General features: G+C 39.1%; 3 protein-coding genes and 1 pseudogene across 3 annotated transcripts; all 4 read right to left on the bottom strand.

Annotated features, from left to right (window-relative positions):
- Window positions 1-3,983: 3,983 nt before the first annotated feature.
- On the bottom strand, window positions 3,984-6,050 carry LOC112171686 (annotated as a pseudogene).
- A 5,911-nt stretch (window positions 6,051-11,961) lies between these two features.
- Window positions 11,962-15,191, bottom strand: LOC112203968 (mitochondrial metalloendopeptidase OMA1). Its single transcript, XM_024344883.2, has 3 exons — window positions 14,047-15,191; window positions 13,797-13,945; window positions 11,962-12,461 (listed from the first exon to the last, which is right to left on the bottom strand). The coding sequence occupies exons 1-3, from the start codon at window positions 14,962-14,964 to the stop codon at window positions 12,209-12,211; spliced, it is 1,320 nt and encodes a 439-aa protein (XP_024200651.1). The 5' UTR covers window positions 14,965-15,191; the 3' UTR covers window positions 11,962-12,208.
- Window positions 15,192-17,437: 2,246 nt separating this feature from the next.
- On the bottom strand, window positions 17,438-17,998 carry LOC112171681. Its single transcript, XM_024308828.1, has one exon. It carries the CDS (start codon window positions 17,996-17,998, stop codon window positions 17,438-17,440), a length of 561 nt encoding a protein of 186 aa, XP_024164596.1.
- A 240-nt stretch (window positions 17,999-18,238) lies between these two features.
- On the bottom strand, window positions 18,239-23,083 carry LOC112203307 (DEAD-box ATP-dependent RNA helicase 7). Its single transcript, XM_024344320.2, has 14 exons — window positions 22,466-23,083; window positions 22,242-22,376; window positions 22,021-22,161; window positions 21,819-21,930; window positions 21,541-21,611; window positions 21,223-21,377; window positions 20,985-21,096; window positions 20,309-20,410; window positions 20,176-20,236; window positions 19,904-20,072; window positions 19,729-19,825; window positions 19,515-19,609; window positions 19,029-19,162; window positions 18,239-18,821 (listed from the first exon to the last, which is right to left on the bottom strand). Exons 1-14 carry the CDS (start codon window positions 22,934-22,936, stop codon window positions 18,610-18,612), a joined length of 2,067 nt encoding a protein of 688 aa, XP_024200088.1. The 5' UTR covers window positions 22,937-23,083; the 3' UTR covers window positions 18,239-18,609.
- Window positions 23,084-23,250: the final 167 nt, after the last annotated feature.

Here is a 23,250-nt window from a genome sequence, read left to right as displayed (position 1 = left end):
CATATGATTGTGTAGTAGATATGGTTTTCGTTGACCTTGGTACAGAATATTGAGCATGTTGATGATGAGTTTTGATTCATAATAACCCTTGTGAGAATTTGAGCCTATTTGCCATTCTTTGTGAGTGATTATTGAAAAATATATTCTTATTTTCTTGGCGATGCTTAGTGATCTCATTATCTTTCTATTTGATTGACTGCTTGACACAGATTAAGTTTGACGGACTCTAGAGATTACTAGAACTTGCTCTTGTACTAGTCGAAACTTTTATCAATACATGTCCCTGATTCTGGAAAGGATAAAGGCACCTAGGAATTTTCACCAAAGCCAAAAATAACCTGTGTCCATATTTGTGCCCGTCGTGGGACTCCCCTAGATAACCCCTTTGAGCCTACATTTAAACCTTTTTCTTTCATCACCCTCAAAATCCTAACCCTTGAACCTTAGTATAGCTATATCTCTACCCTTGTTCTAAGGATTTAGTAGAGCTAATTCACGAGGCAGACAAGATTTTGAAGGCACTACAAAAGAGAAGATGAGAAAGAATAAGTGTGGGGGAATGACTTGTCCATGTGAAAAAAAAAAATTATATGTATGCCGAAAAAAAAAATGAAGAATGAAAAAAAAATGTGTACGGCAATGAAAAAAAAAAAGTGCAAGTATTTGTGGATTTTAGTCCCCCCATTGAGGATAAGGAGTTTGTTTTGAAATTGAAGGCCTAAGTACGATAAATTTGGTCTTTGTCCTATTCCACAAGTGTTCACAGGAAGGTTAGCATGAAGCAAGGGCTCAATACAATGACATCCGCCCTCAATAAAGACATACAAGAAGTTCAATGTTGCAAGATGCCTTGGTGACCAGAAGAAGACGTCTCAATGCTTCAATGAAGGCTCCACTAGGTTTTTAGAATAGTTTGTGACTTTTCCTTACCCTTTCGTTTCTATAAACCCCTAAACCTTGGCCCCATTACAACCTTGTATTAAGACCTCTTTGATCCTTAAGATGGGCAGCCTTTGATCTGTGGAGATTGGTTACAAGAGTTGAGCATATGGTTCGGTCCGTTGGGCAAGTAGTTGGTATCCTTCATGAGATCGTAAAAAACATTAAATGCATATATTTCGACATAGCCTTTCCTTCTATATATATGTGAGCTTTTTGTTTGTCGAAAATATTATCATCTCTCACATATATTTGAGTGACAAAGCTTTTAAGCATTAGCCTTGATCTGAGAGAAGAAAGAGTGATGAATCCTGTGAGGTTTGAATCATACTTGTTGGATACATGCTGAGCTCCACCCATCACCATTGTCATATCCGTGTCTTACATATTTATATGTGGAATATATGTTTTAATTAACTCTTGAATTACTCATGATTGATTCTTGGTTGCGTGCTAATCTTGATGCTATGAAAGTAAGAGATTTCTGAGACAACAATGTTGAAAGGCTAGTTTGTTTGGAGTCTAGAGTCTTTTGTTTAGTTTTGATTGAGTCTTGTTAGTTTTGATTTTTGCTAAGGGACTAGCAAAAGCTAAGTGTGGGGGAATTTGATAGGAGCATAAAATGCTATGAATTTATAGTTCAAACCTCTATACTTTTGCTTAGTTTATTCCTTAAAAAGATCAATTTAACTTTGTTATTTTCTTAGGTACTTTGAGAAGCAGTTAAGGAGAAAAGAGAGCTATTGTGGGACAATCAAGGCACTTCACATGAAGTAGTGATGCAAAGGATGGATTATGATGATTCAGTTGGTCCTAAAACTCAAGAGAAGATGGAGAAAGTTGCCGTGCAAAACAGTTGCAGAGAAGCAGAGAACAGAGTACAAGAGTCTGCCTTATTTTCTTCTGTTTTGGGAAGCTGTTTTGAAGAACCTTCGAGTGGAATTATGAAGGAAGGCCTGGAACTATTTGAAGATCACATGTTCTACTATAACTGAAGGCAAAGAGTTGGTCCAGAATGATAAAAAGGAAGCCGGAGACTGTGCTCAAAGTTGGTTCCTCGAGAAGACTGTTTCCATCAGCTTTTCAGGAAGCTTTTTCAAGGACTTTTATACTGGACTTAAGGGATGATAATCATGAATTTATCTGCCCAGAATTTAAGAATGTATGTTGTATAGCAGTTTAGAATCAAGAATCATCCAGAAAGGTGGTGTAATGAAGAAGTTACGATGCTACAAAGATGATCAGAGGATAAGGAAAATCTGGAATTTCTGACAAGTCTTTATGCGAAGCATTTTCAAGACCGTTGTTGGGCCACGTTTCAAGACGTTTTCTGGAAGGTTTTTGCACGGTTTTGAAGGGTGACATCAGATGTATTATGTCGCAGAATATCACCTTCGAATCTGCTGGGAATCCTTGTCAAACATGGAGAGGGAAATCAGTCCTAGTTGAGAAAGGAAAGTGAATTAAAGGCTATATTTTCTGAAGATATTCTTGGCAGATTTTGGGACGAATTTTATTGGATTTTTGCTGCATTATACTTATCAAGAGACTATTAGAAAGACTTAAGGAAGGTTCAGAAGATTGTGTGGCAGCCAAGCAAGTGGAGTTGGAGAAGAATAAGGAGAACTCAACCCGGTTTTGAAGAAAAAAGTTAGGGGTTTGTAAACAATAAAAGAGGAGGCTTCTAGGCGTCAAAAATAGACGACACCATACATATTTCACGCCTAAAAACACCCTAGCCTCTTCACTCTCTTTTTCTGCGACTTTGCCCTTTTATTTTCAATATGTTACTGTGTGTTTACCTTAGAACAATGAGTAGCTAAATACTTTTGTGTTAGGGGCTAGTTTGAAGCCCTAAACTATGGTTCAAGTTTCATAATAAAATTCTATGTTTTAGTTACTTTGTCGATGAGATTGTTCTTTGGTTCTGAATTAGATGAGTCTTTTATATGTATGTTTTATGTGGTTGCAAACATATAGGATATGCATGTAATTGGTGCTAGGTTAAATAGCAATTCACCTAATAGTTTTGTGATTTTAACCGAAGTAGTAAAACCTCTCGCCTAGGTGTGTACCAAAGATGAGGAATGCAACTAGACACGCTTGTTGTACTAGTTTGTACACTTAGATTGACATCCTTCCATATGTGCTTAATGCTTTAGAACTTGCTAAATGTAGGAGCTGCTTGTGATCTCTATGTTGCATGTTTTCAAAAGGTTCTAATAACGGCGCTTGTTCTTGTTAGAACATTATAGGGAAGTAATATAAGGTACTTAGCTTGCTTCTAGCTTTGTAACTTGGTCAATCTCTCTCTCATGACTTAGTAATAAACATAGGAAGAAAAATTGGAACTTGGATTGTGTTTAGTGGTGGATAACGAACTCCTAACTGCTCATCATCATATTCACAAACTCTACTTTAGTTTCATCTTTTGTTCTTACTTTATTTTCAGCAAAATTAATCAACAATCCCCCTAATTGTGTTTTTAGATTTGTTTTATTATAGTTTCCAGTTTTCTTTGTTTTCTAGGTTACATAAATTGAAGGTGAACCCTTGATCCTTGGCGTAGAACGATCCCTTACTTTCACTACTACAACTTGACAACAAAAAGGGTTTTAAATTGTGTGCTATTTTTAGCAGAGCATTTTGTTGACAATCTTTTTCAGTTTGGTTGTAGCTGGAAGATTTTTCATTTATTTATACCATTGATAGAAGTCTCTAGACTCACTTCATCAATGCTCATACATGAATCAACCACCCTTCTCCCACATTAACTCCCTAGGAAGACTAAAAAGGTCAAAACATGAATTTAACCATGCATTTATACTCAATGCATGCACTTGACCATGCACCAATTTTCCATGCATAAGTTGTCACCTTGAATGCACAAACAATTAATACCATGCATTCATGCCATGCAAAATATCTCCACCAAGGAGGGATAGGCACCCAACAGTTGGTACTTTGATTCAAAGACAAAATCAGTTGAAAATAATTCTCCTATTATAGCTGTTACAGGGATCGAACATCTTCGAAGAAAACCTCTACGGCCCCCACGTGCTGCTTGTACATCCTGGTATATAGAGTGCTTCTTTCATGACGTTAGCTTGAGCCAGCTTTTCAGCTCTCTTTTTCCCGGTTGGATGGGTAGAAAGATAATCTTTCTGGTTTGGAGTTTCACCAGCAAGCTTGCTAAACTTCTGGTACACACCTGGAGCAACCATAGGATCATACCCGGCAGAAGCAAGCAACAACAGCCCAATGTAATCCGCCTCCATTTCCATCCTATATATCAAGATAGAGATCATTATCAGCGTACATCAATGTGAGAAGATGCACAATAAACAAGAGCATAATCACAACATGTGTAGTCTGCGGGGTAGCTTTAGTAGTTTATAGGAACACTAGACTTATATATTCAACTATTTTAATTTTTAAGCTCCAATACTATTAGTCAATTATACTATTTTAACAGTACGTACGTATCACATCTCATAGTGCATCACTGAGATGAAAGAAAACACATCATTAACAACACAACTTCAGAGTTTAAGAGAGGTATAATTGGAGATAACATGTATTCATGTAACTTAAATATTAATAAAAGATTTAGAAACAGAAAAACAGAGGAGTCTATGCCGATTCATATTTTATATATATATATATATATATATATATATAGGGAAATTCTAGTGTAGTGGTGGAAAATTATATATATATTATATGAATCATGCATCTACTTAAGCATTAGTTGGTGTGTTTTTACGAAGTAGAGAGTAGATTCACGAAGAACTTCGATAAAGGAAGACTAAATAAAAGGTTTGACAATTTGTCGAATGAGTGTGCAGCAACCGCACCGCTAAAAAATTGAAAGAAAATTACAAGCCACGTGTAGTTTGTAATGGTCTCTGCAGCATGTCGAGCCACAGCATGCCCAACCTGGTTTTTCAATCACAACCAAAACCAGAAGTCAATTATTTCAAATCATCTTGGTATTTAGGGTTCATAACTAAAAACATAGATGGATCGAGTTCATACCTCATGACCAAGTATCGTAGCTATCTCCTCATCACTTTTAAAATGCCTAAGCAACCCTGTGAAGACCACAATCTTGCCGCCGGGCAAGCAACATGCATTGATAATAGGCTGATCCACTACATATATAGATCTCCCACTTCAAACCATCCAAATGCGAAGTGGCGACTCTAGAGCCTCGCCACCACCGACCCCCCTTCTCTTTATCCTCCCTACTTATACCTCTCATCAATGCCTGAGTTATTTCATTGGCAATCCGCCTAACACGTCTGGTTTGCAAGTATCTATCAGACAATATATGCTGCCTCGATCTAGTCTTCTCTTTTTTCATCTCCTCAAATGTGTACTCTCCCAGCATCTTCTCCCACTCTCTTCTCAAAATCACAAAGTGGGTTCGTTTTGAGTAGGGAATAATCTCAAACCTGCCCAAACACACGGCTACGAAAACCCCAGAACCCAAAAAAGGCGCAGCCCACAGCCTCCTATGATCTGCATTAACCCAGGAGCACCAGCCGTGCCACCTCGTCCTGAACCGGCCAGAGCGGTAACAATCCTCACCGTGGTAATATTTATATGCACAGCCGGAAAAGGGACTGTGCTGAGCTGTTCTTGTGATTTTTCGGAGTTGTGGAATTGGTTTACGCGAAGAAGAAGAAGAAAAGCCTGGAAACTTAGGTTTGCTGGAGGCCAGAGGCGAATACTAGGAATAAATTCCCGAGATGGGCTTTCTAGTTACATCTTTGGGTACAATCCTTGATGTGAATCCGCGGAAATCATCGAGCACGAGCTTGGCTCTTCTGTAGTATGACATGATGAACAAACGTCTCAAATAGGATTCTTATCCAAGTGCCCTAATCCAGATCATTAATTTTTACCCTCCTAAACCTATTTGGACTTAAATTCGTACACCATAAAAAAAAACATCTCCTAAACCTATTTGGACTCCTAAACATTTCGTGTTTCGGAATTCCACAAGTTTGATGTTTTCCGACACAACCATCACCACCAACGGTGATCCAAGTTTTGCAAAGAACAATTTCTTCATTGTGCCTCCAAGAATCCTTTCTTGGACCCATTTTTTTCCAAGAGAAAACAAATTTAAGAATAAGAAGATGGGTGAATACATGAAAAATTGTGAAGGAGATGGAGGATGTTTGGTGTGAGAAATTAGGAAAGAATTGATAGGTATTTATAGAATTTCCTACAATTTACTGTTCCAACAAGTATATATTTTTTTCCTCAATTTTCTGGTAATTTTTTTGGATAAAACTGGTATTAAAAAGGGTTAATTACATATAAGTGCATATTTGAATGTTGTTTTAGCCATAAGGCCACCACCAAAAAAAAAATTCCCTCATAAGGCCACTAGATTAAAAAAGGTATTAAATTTTAGATATAAAAAACTAACATATTTACATAAATGCCACTAGAGTAAAAAGTCAACAATCATCTTCTCTTTCCTCTCCAACGAGGTTTCGGGCCAACTCCGGCGGGTCTCCGGCCAACTTCTGGCTACCACAAAAGCTACTGTCACTAACACCAAAAGCTACTTCGGTGAGATTTTCGGCAATCTCAGGCGAGATCACAAAAGCTACTGTCACCAGCAACAAAAGCTATTGTCACTAACAATAAAAGCTACTCTAGTGAGATTTCCGGCAACCTCCGGTGATGTCACAAAAGCTATTGTCACCAACAACAAAAGCTACTGTCACTAGCAACAAAAGCTACTCTGGTGAGATTTCCGGCAACCTCCGGTGAGGTCACAAAAGCTACTGTCACCAACAACAAAAGCCAATCAGGTGAGATTTCCGCAGCCTCCAGCATGGTAACAAAAACTACTACCACCAACACTAAAAGCTACTCTCATCAACAACAAAAACTACTCCTATACGATTTCCAGTAGTTTTCAGTAAGGTCACAAAAACTACTTTCATCAAAACCAAAAGCTACTATCACCAATAATAAAAGTTACTATCACCAACAACAAAAGCAACTTCCACTAACAACAATAACTACTGTCACCAACAACGAAAGCTAATCCGGTGAGATATCTGCAGACTCTAACAAGGTCACAAAAACTACTATTACTAACAACAAAAGCTACAACCACCAACACTAAAAGCTATTCACTAATAACAAAAGCTACTACTGTAAGATTTCAGATAGCCTTAGGTAAGGTCACAAAAGCTACTATCACCTACATTAAAAACTACTATCACCAACAACAAAAGCTACTCCTACTAACACTTATAGCTACTCTCATCACCAACAACCAGTGTTCTAAAACACGCCCACCTAGCCCGACTAGGCGGCACCTCTCCACCTCGAGTAATGCATAATCGGAGCTTCTGGGCTCTGAGATTTTAGGCGGGAGCTTGGGTTGCCTAGGCTAGTGGCCTGGGCGGACTGGGCGGTTGGCTGGGCGGTTTCCAGAATCACTAATCTGATCTTCTATAATCTTTCCTGTAACAAACGCCAGAGCCCAAAGATAATCCCACCGAACCTGAAAGCAAAGCAAACAAAACTAGATACAGTTGCTTGCACGATCTCTGAAAGCAAAGAAGAATCTCACAATACCCAAAAAGGAGTGGCCTTTACTCTCGTGTCTTCGTTCACATCACCTTCGGTTTCTTTTCTTGTTCGCTTTCTGGTTAAGCAGAGCCTATATTCAATGAGATCAGAATGTACTCGAGTGGATCAGGATGAGATCCACTTTCAAATTTCTAACTCAGATAGTGAAATCGTGAGAGAGAGAGAGAGAGAGAGAGAGAGAGAGAGAGAGAGATTCAATGATTTTGATCCAGTTGTTGGAGAATGGAGATAGAGAGGGAAAGAGGAGGAGAGCAGTACTGCAGGAGGAAGTGAGGAACAGAGATAACCTTTTTTAGTTTTCTTTTTTGTCTTTCACGTATTCTCTTTTTGACAGAGTCACTCAATGGTCTTCCACCCTTCCCTATGTTCCCCTTTTTAATTCATTAGTTATGTTTGAATCACCTGGGCACTAGAATCTTGGAATAAAATATAGTTTTATAGGATATCTTAGTATTCTTTTTTATAAGTTATAATAAGTCTTCAGTTCTTCATATTTTCATTTAAAGGCTATATATACTCTCATATATACATATATATATATATATATATATGATATAAAATTAAATAAAAATTAAAAAATACAAAACCGCCTAGGCGTCGCCTAGATACCCGCCTAGGCGCCTGAAAGCTCCTCCCCAGCCCACCGCCCGACTAGCGCCTACCGATTTTTCGAACCTCAACAACAACAAATGCTACTCTCACCAACAACAAATGCTACTGTCATCAACACCGAAAATCTACTGTCACTAACACCAAAAGCTACTCTCACCAAAACCAAAAATTACTTGTCAAAACGCCAAAAGTTGCTCTAACCAACACCGAAAACTACTCTCACCAACATTAAAAAGCTACTGACACTAACAACAAAATCTACTCTCACTAACACCAAAACCTACTCTCAGTGTACTAGCCTTTCTTCTTTCAAACCATCATTTATCAACCCAATAAAGCTACTGATAAGATAATAATGATTTGGAAATGCTAATCAAAGCGAATGCATGCCTAATCTAATACTATGCCCATTTCCTTCCAAATCTACATTGTGAATCAATATAAATCAGCCAAGTCAGAGAAAAGCTACTTAAGTAACACACAGGAAGCTGCTCCCTTTTAAATTGATATACATTTAGACATGAATAACTTGAATAGAATATAAACTATAAATGTCCATGAATAGCAAATAGTAAACACTAAAACAAAAGGAAAGGCGAATCATGAATAAAATATAAACTACAAATGTCAAGTAGAAGAAGATAAGGCACATATAATATCTAAATGATTTCAAGGTCTATACAAAACAAAGCACTGTAATTGCAATGCACCAAAAATCAAAGACAAAATCAGATTGGTGGCCATTTCACTCCGCCCGACTCTGATAATCAAATCAACCACATTTCGAACACTAATTCACTAATAAAATATTAAGAACAATTGAAATCGAAGATCGGTCCGTGGCCACATACATCAGGCTTCATTCATTTTCTCGTCAATTCAATTCCTTCGCTCTCCCTTGGATCAATTAGGTTTTCAACTAAGCAATCAGTCAATCAAATCCTTACAACAGTAGCAGTCTTGAGCTAATTTAACTTATCGGTACATTAGCTAAGCATAAAATGAAAACGTACCTTGAATCTCAGATAGGGCTTGCGAGGCCAAGCTTAACAGCCGACTCGAGGAGATGAAACGCTTCGTTTCGGCCATGGAGGTCTTCGAACCTATCTTCGGCGACGAACTCTGGGAGCAACAAGAATACATGTCTTGCCTCTTCTCTGTCTAATCACCGGCGCAAAGCATACTTGCAATTTGCAATTACAGCGATTGTTGGTGAAGAAAAATTCCGTAGAGGAGTTTGACTCACCAATAAATACGGACTGGAGCGGGTGCTGACCGGGAAGATCGAGAAGCTTCTTTTGAGTGTTGACTCGAAGTTTGACTATTGGCTAGAGGAGGAGAGGGGTACCTGCATAAAACCCTCCGATGCCTATCAGTACATTTCTTAGTAGTGGAGTCAACAAGTCAGAATCAGATATCTTACCCGGTCAGTATGCCCCCTATTTATAGGTGAGGGAGAGCTTGCACCATAAGTGGCGTTTAATATCGTTTTGATAACTGTGCTTATTATCGCCATAATTCCGTGTTATTTAATAACACCATCACTCTGCGTTATTCAATAACACCATCAGTCCGCGTTATTCAATAACGCCAACCGCGTTATTTAATAACGCCATAACGCCAATCGCATTACCACATTATTAAATAACGTCATCACTCCACGTTACTTAATAACGTCATAACACCAACCGCGTTATTTAATAACGCCATCACTCCTCGTTATTTAATAACGTCATCACTCCGCGTCATTTAATAACGTCATAACACCAACCGCGTTATTAAACAACGCCATGATGCCAACCACTTATTAAATAACGTCATCACTCCTCGTTATTTAATAACTCCATCATGCCACGTTATTATGACCGCTTTTAATAGCCTCCTTCATTGTGGTATTAACAACGGTAGTTAACGCTGCATTTACGATTGTCATTACCTGCGTACTTATGGCGAAGGTGAACCGTCACAATGGTAGGCCAAAATCGTTTATTACCCCCGCAACGATCACTTAGGAGTATGAACATGACGGATCCGAGCCTTGGAGACGACACTCAAGGCTTAGAGACAACAAAGATGAGGAGAGCTGAGGAGGAGCACGAGGCAGATAATGTGGCTTCAGATCAGAACGACAGCCATCGTAATTTGACAGGCGAGGTCGATTCCATGGCTCAATTTTGGAATTGGAGAGAGAGAGAGAGAGAGTATGTGAGACAGATATTTGGCTCCGATGCGGTTAGTTTTCTTGGATAGAAGGGCAAAATTGTCAGTAATGGAAAATTTGTGGATGAAAGTGGCCTTATGTGTACAAGAAAAATTAGGTGGCTTTATGAGTTTATGACTAATTAAATTTTCAAAATGACACTCGTGTGTAATTTTCTATATTAAAAAGCCTCTATTTAATAGGAGCGCTTGATCAATTTTTTTGATAAAACCTGATCTGTTAGATTACTAATATATCTGTTGCATGAAAATATATATATATATATATATATATATATATATAGGGGACGACATCGGAGCTGTCCATATTCAAAATTGACGAATAAGAACCATCCATTAATATGACCATTGTTACCCCCAACGGTCATTAGGGGACATGCAGTCAAAGCGTGCCCACCACAGCAGCTCCATTAAGTTGGACTTTACTCTATCTAGCGCACCAAGGCTCGTGCGCGTCTTTAGCATTCTGAAACCAGCGCATCCTTTTTAACTCTCCAGCTCGGAGCGTTTGGATTTTGCTTGGGCTGACACAGCCCAATTTGTGGCCCCGTGGCACTGCTAATGGGTCTTAGTTCTGAAAAAAGTCTCAAATATGAGACTTGGGATGAGCCCAAGTCCTATAATACCAAGACCAAGTGTTGGAGATGCAAAGTCATATATTTATCTAAATTCTAGGTTGGTAATTGTTGGAGTTGCCCTTAAAAGGCACATGATTAAGATGAAAGAGTCTTCTCGTACAAGAAAGATTTAGAAGAATATAGAGAAAGGCCAAGTGGATTTTTGTTGGAGTGCACGGACAACAATTTGGGTAAAGTCTTAATTTTTTTATTGATTTACTGTATTTTGTTATTTTTACCAAGTGTAAGTTGGGGTTTTGGTTTTTACCAAGCAACTCCACGCAAAACTAACTTCAACCCAATTTGGAGTTGAACAGCCAAAAAAATTTCTATTTTGTCAAAAACAGAAATTAACTTTCGTGTTGAGTGAGCAAGTCATTTGTCTCACATTCGTTTCATTTGTCATTTATTTTCCATTCTTTCATGGTGCTTATTTCATTAAAATGTCTAGAACACCCTATAGTTTTAGTGAAACGAAGATACGATATTCTACACCAAAACAAGTTGAACATAAGATACTGTACATGCCTTTCCAAAAAAAAAAAGTACAAGTGAATATGGAAGATATTGGTGGTAATTAATTAAATCATTCCTAATTGCAGGGAGTTACGGCTGTTATGCAATCGAAGTTAACGTAGCTTCAGGTTTCACTAAAGCAGTTAACCATCATGTAGGTCTATTATAGTAGCTTCCTTTTGTAGTTTTGTTGATATTAGTTTATTTTTGCATTTGTTATTTTTTTTCGTCCAATGGATAACGTCAATGATTCAATTTTGTTGATATTAGTTTATTTTACATAATTTTTTTGGTCCAATGGATAATGTCAAGGATTCAATATAACTCTCGTCCTTTCTTTTACCTAGAAGCTTATTTGCATGGCAAATTGCCATCCTTTCTATCTACATTGTCCTATGGCAGGAAGGGAGCGAAATAAAATTCCACATGCAAAACAACCCCAGCAAATTCATAATGGGACTTCATATTTGTTAACAGCATACATGTTTTTGACCCCTCATTGTGACCAACAGTTGCATACAAATATTACTGCTCATAGGTAAAAGGGTTGACGGATAAAATCAAGAAGCTATGCCTATATAGGACGTAAGAGGATATAATATTTCACATTTCTATGTATAGTTTCATTCATCTCACAAAATAAAAAAATATTAAACTCAACAAAAAAACGTATTGTCCTAAAGAAACCCTTCAACCCCACGTCCTGCTCGTACGTCGCGATATATAGTTAGTGCCTCTTCCATGATGTTAGCTCGAGCCAGCATTTCAGCTCTCTTTTTCCCGGATGGATGAGTGGTAAGATAATCTCTCAAAGCAGATTCTCCACCAGAGAGTTTGTCCAACTTCTCGTACACAGTTGGAGCCACTCTTGGATCATATCCAGCAGAAGCAATCAACAGCAGCCCAATGTGATCCGCTTCCAATTCCATCCTAATCAAATTAAATAGAGGCAAGAATGTGAACGTTGAAAGTAATAGTTCCATGATAATCATTACATTAAGATGTAAAAATGACAAGCAAACATCAGAAGAGCAAAATAATGAACACATCCAACCTAACCTAAAAAATCATCAGGTGATCAGGATAGTCAAAATCTTGAGGATTAACATTCAGTTCAATGACACCAAACCTAATAAGGTATCTGTCGGACCACCAACAACATCAGGTTCAAAGTGTATCAATGAGGGAACAGAGCATTAACAAATCGAGGTTATCAGAGATCACTAAGAAGTAAGAACTCAAACAAGCTAAGTATGGAGACTTCGGCCACAATTCCACTACTTCTGAGACCGGCAATTCTAACAAAAAGAAAATGCTGGAATACTTTGATTCCCAACCAAAAGGGAGTAAGCAATCCAGCAAGGCTTTATCCTCTCAGCAGACCAGATATTAGAGTTCAACAATGTATGACAGTTTAGACAGTAGGTCAAATTCCAATAAACAGTAAGAAACAGGTTAAAAAGAATCTTTAAGTACATTCACCAAGAGTCTCAGAACAATGGAACAACTCGATATATTTGACAACTTGTAACAATGTATATCCTGACAATCAGTGGGATTTTGTATGTTAGCTTCGTTAAACATCCTAATTAACTAACTATGTATCTATATAGCAATGATTCATATTGAACTGTTACGAGATTAATATCAATCGACTGTTTGAAATGATTAAGCAGGAAACCTGAAGTTGTAAAAATTGTTCTTCGCATTAAGCAGGCAAACTCTATCACCTTTTATTCTTTGCTGATGAAGCACTAGTGATCAAAAGCTATAAATACCATGCTACTATACTAGTTAATTCTGTGATTGAACATGCCAAGGGTCTTAAAACAACTACACCTCCATTCTTAACACCTGCCGGAAACCCATGGCCATCGGTCTGTCTGTACCCTGTTTTATATCCTAGACTCCTAGTTGATTAACATGGCTACATAATACTTTTACGCTGACCATATTCTGAGACAAAATCATTCTATTGCTCGGAACAATGCAGGGAACTTAAAATAGTAGAAGTGTTTGCCAAAAGCTGTTTAAAGATATCCTCAAGCTGTCAGACCATTTTAGGGATATTCTATCAGTTTTTCTAACCTTTACACTTTAAGTCCTATTATACTGATCCAAAAACCTCACTACAAAAATAACAAGAAGACATATGCAACCATTCAAGGCATGCATCTTCCTCCATCAGAACAAACCAAAACTAAGAAGAGTCACAAAGCACATAATTCTCTATCCATAAGCAAATGATAATCAGCAGTAACGTACCTTCGGGAAAAAGGAAGCCTTAAGAAAAGATTGGATAATGGGTTGACAAAATCAGGCGAAATAAGCTGATAAAGAAGCAGTTGCAGGATTGCAACCCACAGGTTCTTTGTGATGCCCTCTGCAGAGTGTCGAGCCACAGCATGCCCAACCTAGTTTCCAATCACAACACAAAGGACAAGTTTTATCCAATGCCCAACATATAACTAACACCTACACAGAACCAAAAAACCTAAGCCACAACCCATCATACCTCATGACCAATTATCGTAGCTATCTCGGCATCACTTCTAAAATGCTTAAGCAACCCTGTGAAGACCACTATCTTCCCACCGGGCAAGCAAAACGCATTGACAATCGGCTGATCCACCACCAAAACCTCCCAATTCAAATCAACCAAATGCGAAGTGGCATCCTTAACACCACTATCCTTACCCTTCTTCCTACTATGCTCAATCCACTTATCATCAAGAAACTCATCCTCACGTGACCAATTCTCCTCCACCTTCCCCTCCATCAATGCCTGCACACTCTCACTCCCCCGGCCATCGAATTTCGGGTCAACCTCCTCCGATGCATACCCCATGTCAGTCCACCCCTGATCATGCCTCAACCCTCTCTTCAACGCATCAATAATATCCTTGGAAATCAGCCTAACCCTCACACTTTCCGGGTGTATAGGAGGCAAAATCTTCCCCTTAAACCCGGCTTTCAACTCCTCGAACTGCTGCTCTCCCAGCTTCCTCTCCAAATTAGTCGACAGAATTACAAAATGCCTACGCTTGGTGTATGGTACAGTCTCTAAGTTCCCAAAATACACAGTGATAAAAACCCCACCGCCCACAACGATAGTAACAAACGCCCTCCTCGGGTCCTTGAACCAGTCAGCCCACCGGCGCGGACCTCTTTTCCGGAAATGCTGCACCTGCCGCCGATCCACATGATAATATCTGTTGGCAAAACCGAGAAATGGGCTCAATTGGTTTTGCGGAACTGGGTTCTGTAAAAGAGAATAGGGAGGAGAAAACCCAGAAAACTTAGCTGGTTTTGAGGCCAAAGTTGAAGACTTGGTGGAGTAGACTCTGGAGATGGGTTCTGGTCTAGCTACGATTCTTGATGTGAAGCCGCGAAAGGCATCGATTGCGAGCTTGGCTCGTCTGTAGTTAGCCATGATTGAATTAAAGGCCTCAACTTTGACACCAAAGTTGAATGAGGATTTGATTTGATGTTCTGAAGAAGAAAATGAGAATCTGATTTTTGTGGTTAAATGGTTGGTGAATAGAATATTCAGGAGTCTCGCTAAGAACCAACTAGAAGAAGATGAGAACAGAGAAGGAGCTGAAGAAGGACTTCGTTGAAACGTTGCGTTTAAGACATGTCAGAAACTGGAAAGTAGTGAAAACTCTGCTTAAGGTCAAAGGTACAGGATCTTAACCTAGTACCAAACTATTTTTATGTCTGGTTGGCTTTAGATACTCCGCGAGTCCGCGATTTCTTACTTTCTTGTTTCTTGTATAACAACTTCAGGAATTTTAAATAAGAAAATATCAAATTATTAGATTATAATTGACCTCAGATCATATTAACATGACCAAATTAAAAAGATAAAAAATCTTACAGAATTCTATTGTCTTAATTTCATTAATTGATTAAAATAGTACAAAAGTACATGCAATAACCAAATGTACATAGAAACAAATCCCACTTCACAAATACTTTTTTTCTTTTCACAAATATAAAACTTAGAAGATTATCAGTAGCACTGATTCTTCAAAGGGTTTCTAGCTCCGATTTTCCTTCTTTGAGGGCACTCCATTGCTCGTTATTTTCAATCAGCTTCCTTAAAGATCACTTTTTGACCCCTCACGAGTTTGTGGAAGAGTGACAGTTAAATGTCGTATCCTCATCAATCACATTCTTGAAGAGAACTTCCCATTCTTGGTTATTGAAAACCGGCCTCCGCAAAGGATTGTTAGATTTCTCCTTATTGTTGGTTCTCGTTTTGAAAACCAACGAGAAATCATCAGAGAGTGGCTTCAGACTTCCATTTTCTTCAAGTTGACCTCCACATATATTTGTCATGACTTCATCTTGTGGTAGGGGCATAGCCTCACACTTGATAGACATTGCAGCAGACGAACTTAACACAAGGACTGAATCACTGAAATTTGATCCTAAGAATTACTAAGCAAACGTATGAACACAAAGTAATGATTTGTGGAAAACTCAATGGGGTAGTTCACTATATATAGAGTTGGCTTTCCCAGTCGCATTTGGGAAATAATGCTATTCTAGGTTGGGTTAATTCTACTCCTAGTTTAAACGGGGTTATTCCTATTCCTAGTTTAAGAAGGAACTTATCTTATAGTTATAAAGTAATCTGGGGTTTGCATCCAAAACCAATTAGCAATTGATGGAGTGGCCCAAACTCTTATAAACGTATAGGCAATGTCCCATTTTTCCCAGGCCACATGGATATATTCTCAACACGCCCCCGCACGTGTGGCGAATTTCTAAGCCATACACGTGGACAACTTGGGTGACGTGGAGCCCGTGTGGCCGGTAGGCATGCACACGTGGGTAACCCACTCTGATACCATGATAAAGTAATCTGGGGTTCGCATCCATAACCAATTGACAATGGATGGAGTGGCCCAAACTCTTATAAACTCATAGGCAAGGTCTCATGTGGGATGTATATATTCTCAACATATAGGTAGGTCTGATTCCTATTCTAATTGGGATTCGTGGCCTACCAAGAAACAACTAGAAGAAGAAAGCAGGGAAGGAGCTGAAGGAATTCGTTGAAACTGTCAGAAAGTGGACCTATTTTATAAGGTCAAAGGTACAGGATTTGGTTAAAAAGGATTTTGGTCCTGGTTGGATTTAGATTTATCTAAATTTCTTTCTTTCTTGTTTCTTGTATAATAACTTCAAGAATTTCTCATAACAAAATATCAAAAAATATAACTAGCATTCTGTTTTGCTGACGAAAATCCCAGACTTGGTAATAAAAGACAAAGAAACAAGCCCTAATAAACAAGAACAAAATTTGTAACAATGAAATAGATACTAGAGTGTACAGAATATGCATGCATCAAGCAAAAATCAAGGCCCCCTACAAAATATATTTCTTCATTGTCAGATGTCCTCTTGCCTCCACTTCAAATAATTATAGTCGCTTGGCCACTTCAATGCAACCTTTATTAGTAGTTTGCTCAAGACAGGTTACTTGATGACTAACATTAGAGAAACCCCTGCCACCTCCTCTTCCACCAAACCTACTACCACCACGGCCACCACCGCCAAATCTTCCTCCCCTTGCTTCTTTTTCTTGTAAACTCGGCAAGGAGTCAAAGACCTGTATGCTGATACCAGCTGCATTTTGCGAACCTGCACCCAAAATAGAGATAAGACACATGTATAAGGATCAACCCTGTGAAGACCACAATCTTCCCACCCGGCAAGCAATACGCATTGACAATCGGCTCATCCACCACCAATACCTCCCAATTCAAGCCAACCAAATGCGAAGTAGCGTCTTTAACACCAATATCCTTTCCCTTCTTCTCATCCTCAAGTGAACACTCCCCTTCCATTTTCCCCTCTTCACCATTCATCAATGCCTGCACAGTCTCAACTTCCTACAAGGCATTCCCCATGTCCTGATCATGGCTCAACCCTCTCTTCAACGCATCAATTATATCCTTGGCAATCACCCTAATCCTCACTCTTTCCGGGTGTATAGCCAGCAAAATCTTCCCCTCAAATTGTGAAGCTTTCATTTCCTCAAATTGCGACTCTCCCAGCTTCCTCTCCAAATCAGTTGACAGAATTATAAAAAGCCGACGTTTAGTGTATGGCAGTGTCTCATAATTGGTGGTAAAAAACCCCACCACCCTCCACAATAGTAACAACAGGAATAAAATTCCGGGGTAAATCAAATATCTCTTGAACCGGTCAGCCCATCGGCGAGGATCAAAATGCCGCCGATCCACATGATAATATCTCAACTGTGTGTGTGGAATTGGTTTGTGTAAAATAGAATGGGAAGGAGAAAACCCAGAAATCTTGGCTGGTTCTGAGGCCAAAGATGAAGACTTGGTGGAGAAGACTCCGGAGACGGGCTCTGGTCTAGTTACCATTCTTGGCGTAAAGCCACGAAAGGCGTCGACTGCGAGCTTGGCTCGTCTGTAGTTTGCCATGATTGAACGAAAAGGTCTCAACCTGAACACGGAGCTTGCTTTTCTGTGCTCAAGGTTTTGAAGAAAAAAAATTTGTGCTTAAATGGTTAGTGAATAGAAAGTGACCTAGTGCTAAACTAATTTCAGGTCTGGTCAGGATTCAGATACCCTGCTACTCGGCCATTTGTTGTTTTTTTGGTCTGATTCTTTCTTGTTTAGTTTAAACTTAACTGGAATTTTAAATTCAAAAATATCAAAAAATATAAATAGCATTCTGTTTTTAATGCAGTAATCAAACAGTGATCTTACATATAAGAATGTGGGAAGCAGGAAAATCCCAGTCTGGCTAAATAAAAGGAAAAAGAACAAACCCTAATAAACAAGAACAAAAAACTTGTAACAATGAAATAGATACTAGGGTGGACAGAATATGCATCAAGCAAAAAATAGACCTATGATGAGCCAATCAAGGCCCTCTACTGAATATTTTTCTTCATCGTCGGATGTGCTCTTGCCTCCACTTGGAATAATTAGTTTAGTCACTCGGCCACTTCAAGCAATTGTCAGTGCAACGTTTATTAGTAGTTTGCTCAGGACAGGTTACTTGATGACTTGCTGACTAACAATGGGTTTCACCATCTGTTGTAGTTGCCGCGGCCTCTGCCACCGCCGCCACCAAACCTATCATTTCTTCCATTAGAGAAACCCCTGCCACCTCCTCTTCCACCAAACCTACTACCACCACGGCCACCACCGCCAAATCTTCCTCCCCTTGCTTCTTTTTCTTGTAAACTCGGCAAAGAGTCCAAGACCTGTATGCTGATACCAGCTGCATTTTGCGAACCTGCACCCAAAATATACATAACAGCGTATAAGGAACAGATCAACACTGAGAAAGCAGCCAAGAACATGAATAATTAACAGGTATAAAAGAGAAATTTGTAATGCTCAGAATTTAAGTCAATGGCATAATTGAGGTACACAAAGCCGCTTGATGAATATCTACAAGATATAAATAAATGAGTAAGGAAAGAAACCAAGTGTTCAGTACCAGTAAGAAACATATCCAAATCTTCAGCAGCTACATCAAACACTGCACCCTTTCCATCAGTTGTTAGCGCCATACCCTTCACTGACTCGACCTTCTCCTCCGGCAAGAACCTCCTCAAGGCTGAATAAGCAAAACTGAGACAAAGTTGATGGAATCAAGAGTCAAAACATATAAGCAACTAGTTGATGGAAGTCTACCACATATACTCAAAGAAAGCGTAATCAGGGGATGGAACCAATTTATATTTTACCCTTAACCATATAAACTAACTGACACAGTTCTTATATACCTTAATCGTTTTATAACGTGTTCCAGTCAGTTTATGTAGTAAACAGTTGGTTCCTATCATTAGTAAGCACTTCACATGTGATAACTTAAAAAGAAAGACTGGCAGCAGTGAGTACATATCCTTTAAGTGGTTTTAATTCGAGTGTTATCATGTGCAAGACCTAAAAGCAAAATAAGGCAAAAGTGACAAGTGCTCACGATGCTGTGTAAATGGGCTTTCCAGCTTCAAGCAGTATGGTGACATGGTTCTCCATAGAACTCAGAAGTGACCTCTTCTTTACATCAGTGTAGCCCTGCACACATGGAATGAGGCAAAGTTTAACAAACAATTTGAGACCGGAAAAAATAAAATGGCATCCAAGTTTTAAAAAATTCAAGGAAAAAATGTAGTTAAGTATTTGGAAAAGCTTACAGCAGCCTTAGCAAGAGCCTTTGACAGTAGATCTACTGCAGATAGGCCTGAGGTGTTTAGAAGCTCCTCAGCAACACTCTTGAATGCAGGAATTACGCTGCAATTAAAAATGTATTAATATTTGAATCCAATCACCATTAGAATGTAACTAGCATCTCATCGTCACGTATTATACCTATCAGAGACATTAGTAATCATTTCTGCTGCACTAAGACCTGCAGCTTTGGCAACGTCAATTGGCTGAGGAGCAGAAACATGCTCAAATTTTACCCCAGATTCTCTTTCGATCTTTGATATGTTTGACTTTCTAGGGTCATAAAGCATTACAGCAACTCCAGAATTGCCTGAAAATATGGTCACACCTCTAAGTACTCTCATAAAACTACTGCAATTAAGATACCTAAAAACACACATTTCAGAAGTGCTATTTTTTTTTTCAAGATTTACCGGCTCTCCCTGTGCGTCCGGATCGATGGATATAGTCTTCTACATCACGTGGAGGTTCACACTACAGACAATGAACAATAAAAGTAAGAGACTGGGTATATTACACAGAATGCAAATATGAAAACGAGCATACCTGAATAATTAATTGAACATCATTGATATCCAGTCCACGAGCTGCCACATTTGTGGCTACTAATGTCGAGAATTTGCCAGACCTGAAACCTGCAAGTGTGACCTGAAACGCAACAAAAAGGGAATAGATTCTGCAATTAGAGAAGGATAAATATTGAAACCACTTATACGCAGAAACCCCACAAACTCACTTGAGCAGGAAGCATCCATGCACAAAAATCCATTGAAAAATATATATGTGTGTGTGTGAGTAGGAAACCTTCAGGATGCCTAAAAACCGGTCATTGAGAGTAAGCAGAAATAAAAAGTCAAATTGGCCCTCCCAACCAAACCCTACCTACTTTTGTAATAAAAAGTCTCACAATTTCAAACGCCTTTTTATCATATAAATTGAGCTCCATTAGAAAATTTTATCTATAGGAACAGGCACAGACCTTGAAATTACTAACTTCATAATTTTGAGTTTTTCCATTTTCACAGTCAAGGTGAAACATTTACTACTTTGGGAAAATATACTAGATAAAAAGATTATGAACCATGTCCAGTACGAATATTACATACACCACATTTAAAATAAACCAATATGTATGAGGCCCCCTCCTTAAGAAAAACATATTCAGCAATTAAAAAAAGCACTTCAAAGATCTGAATAAGGATAAGAAAACAAAATAACATACCTCCCGCTGACCTTGCTGTATGTCCCCGTGCAAAGGTCTTGCTCCATGCAACCTCTCAGAAAGCTCAGAAGCACAATCCTTTGTCTCAGTGAAAATAATAGTGCGACCTCCACTGGATACAACATATATAAATTAGGAAAAGCATTCCAAAAAAAAAAAGGGAAAAATTTATAATCAAAACAGAAGCCTCCATTAACAACAGATGCGTTAGGTGTTTGTTGACAAGGGAAAAACCAACCTGCTATAACAACGAATGATATCAGGAATAACGTCTACTCTAGCTGAACTAGAGCAAGGAAGAACAATATGCCTAACATTGACGCTGGCCTTCATCTTTTCATTACCAACCAGATCTGCAGTTTTCTTATCTGATTTAAGAAACCTTTTGGAAATCTGAAAAAGCAAAATGAAATTTAATCAATATCTGTAAACGGTGGAAAGACAGACGCTATATCACAACCTTGGCAATTTATTTGTACAACTTATTTCAGATATAGAAGCTGAATCTACGTATACATCAAAATTCAAACTTCCAGCACTTGATTAATATACTTACATTTTGCACCCAAGAGGGTAAAGTTGCACTGAAGAGAAGCGTTTGAACTTTAGTTACATCTTTGACCTTGCCTGCAAACCCAAAAAACAGAGAGAAGTTAATGCCAGATATAATTCTTACAAAACTAAACAACAAAGAAATCATCTGACACAGAGATTGTAATTTGGAAAGTGTTTAGCTACAAGCATAAAGTAATTTCATAAAAATGGAAAAAACACAGCTATCCCACGTTAATAACAGCCAAACAGCAATACAACACAATTAGACAGGAAAAATACCTAGAATTTGTTCAACGTCATCAACAAAACCCATCCTCAGCATTTCATCAGCTTCATCAAGGACCCGAAACTTCAAAGTGCTCAAGTCTATATTCCCCCTCTCAATATGATCCTACACCAAATTCTCAAACTTTAATTCGCAAATCCCATAATTGCACTTCAAAGTTAAAATAGGCTCAACCACAATAGAATAACTCTATACCTTGATACGACCAGGCGTTCCCACAATGACATCAACCCCTCTCTTCAACTTATATTCTTGAGCTGCGTAAGGAGATCCACCATATACACAACACGATGCTAACCCCACAGCACCACCATAAAATTCAAAGTCCGCAAACACCTTATCAAACCAAAAACAGTCAATTCCAATACAACAAACAATCACAAACACATTGTAACCATGAGTTCCGCAGTAAATACCTGCTTGGCCAACTCCCTGGTGGGTAAAAGAACAATAACAGTCGGTGCTCTGCCGTATCCAGTCTTTCGAAATTCTTTAGCAGAACCATTTGTTAACGACTCCAAGATAGGCAACACAAAAGCCAGAGTTTTACCCTAAAATTTGCAGAAACAATAAACCAAGTGATCAAACAACGAACCAGATCATATCATAACACTCGAAAATAGACCGTTAAATTCGTTACCTGACCGGTGCGAGCCCGGCCCACCAAGTCCGCCCCGTCCAAAATGGTGTCGAACGTCATGGCCTGAATCGTAAACAAGGCCTCGATCCCCTTCTCCTTCAGCTTAGCCCTCAACGGCGCCGAAATCCGAAACTTGGTTACGGCATTAGGATCATCCTTCTTCACCTCGACCTTCTCCTCTTCCTCCTCCACCTTGGCCTTCTTCGATTTCCTCTTGCTCTTCTCCACCGAAGAATCGCCGTTGGGCTTCAAATTGACAGGCTCGCCGAGCTCGGAGCTGGTCTCGCTCCTGTCTTCGTCGTCGGCCTCCATATCCAGCGCTTTCCGCTTCTTCAGCTTTGACTCCTTCTTGCTACTGCTCTTCTTCTCACTAATCGGAGAGTCGGTTATGGACTCCTTTTTCGACTTTTTCATCTTCTTCTCCTTCTTCGGAGCCTCCAGCACATAATCGGAAACGTCTATAGAAGGCATAATAGCTATGATTCTATAAGCACTTGGTGGTTAAATCTGTGTGGGAGGGAAGGGCGCGCGAGAGAGAGGGGTTTCTCCTGCTTTCAGAGGAATGTGGCAGTGAGGTGCGTAAGCAGGAGAAAGAGAGAGGGGGTGAGGAATTAGGGTTTAGGGCATTTTATGGGCAAGCTGTGGAGGGTTCTTGAGCCGTTGGATTGCCCTACCCGAGAAATATCTAGTACGGCAACCCACATGGTAGCTAGGTCAGGGAGGTTTGGAAGGGAAGAAAGAAACGTGGCGGCATCCTAGTGGAGACAGATAGAATATGCTCCACG

This window comes from Rosa chinensis, chromosome 1 (genome assembly GCF_002994745.2).
Source record: "Rosa chinensis cultivar Old Blush chromosome 1, RchiOBHm-V2, whole genome shotgun sequence".
Lineage (NCBI taxonomy): Eukaryota > Viridiplantae > Streptophyta > Magnoliopsida > Rosales > Rosaceae > Rosa > Rosa chinensis.
Note: the sequence above shows the minus strand (reverse complement) of the source record. Positions and strands in the feature narration are given on the sequence as shown.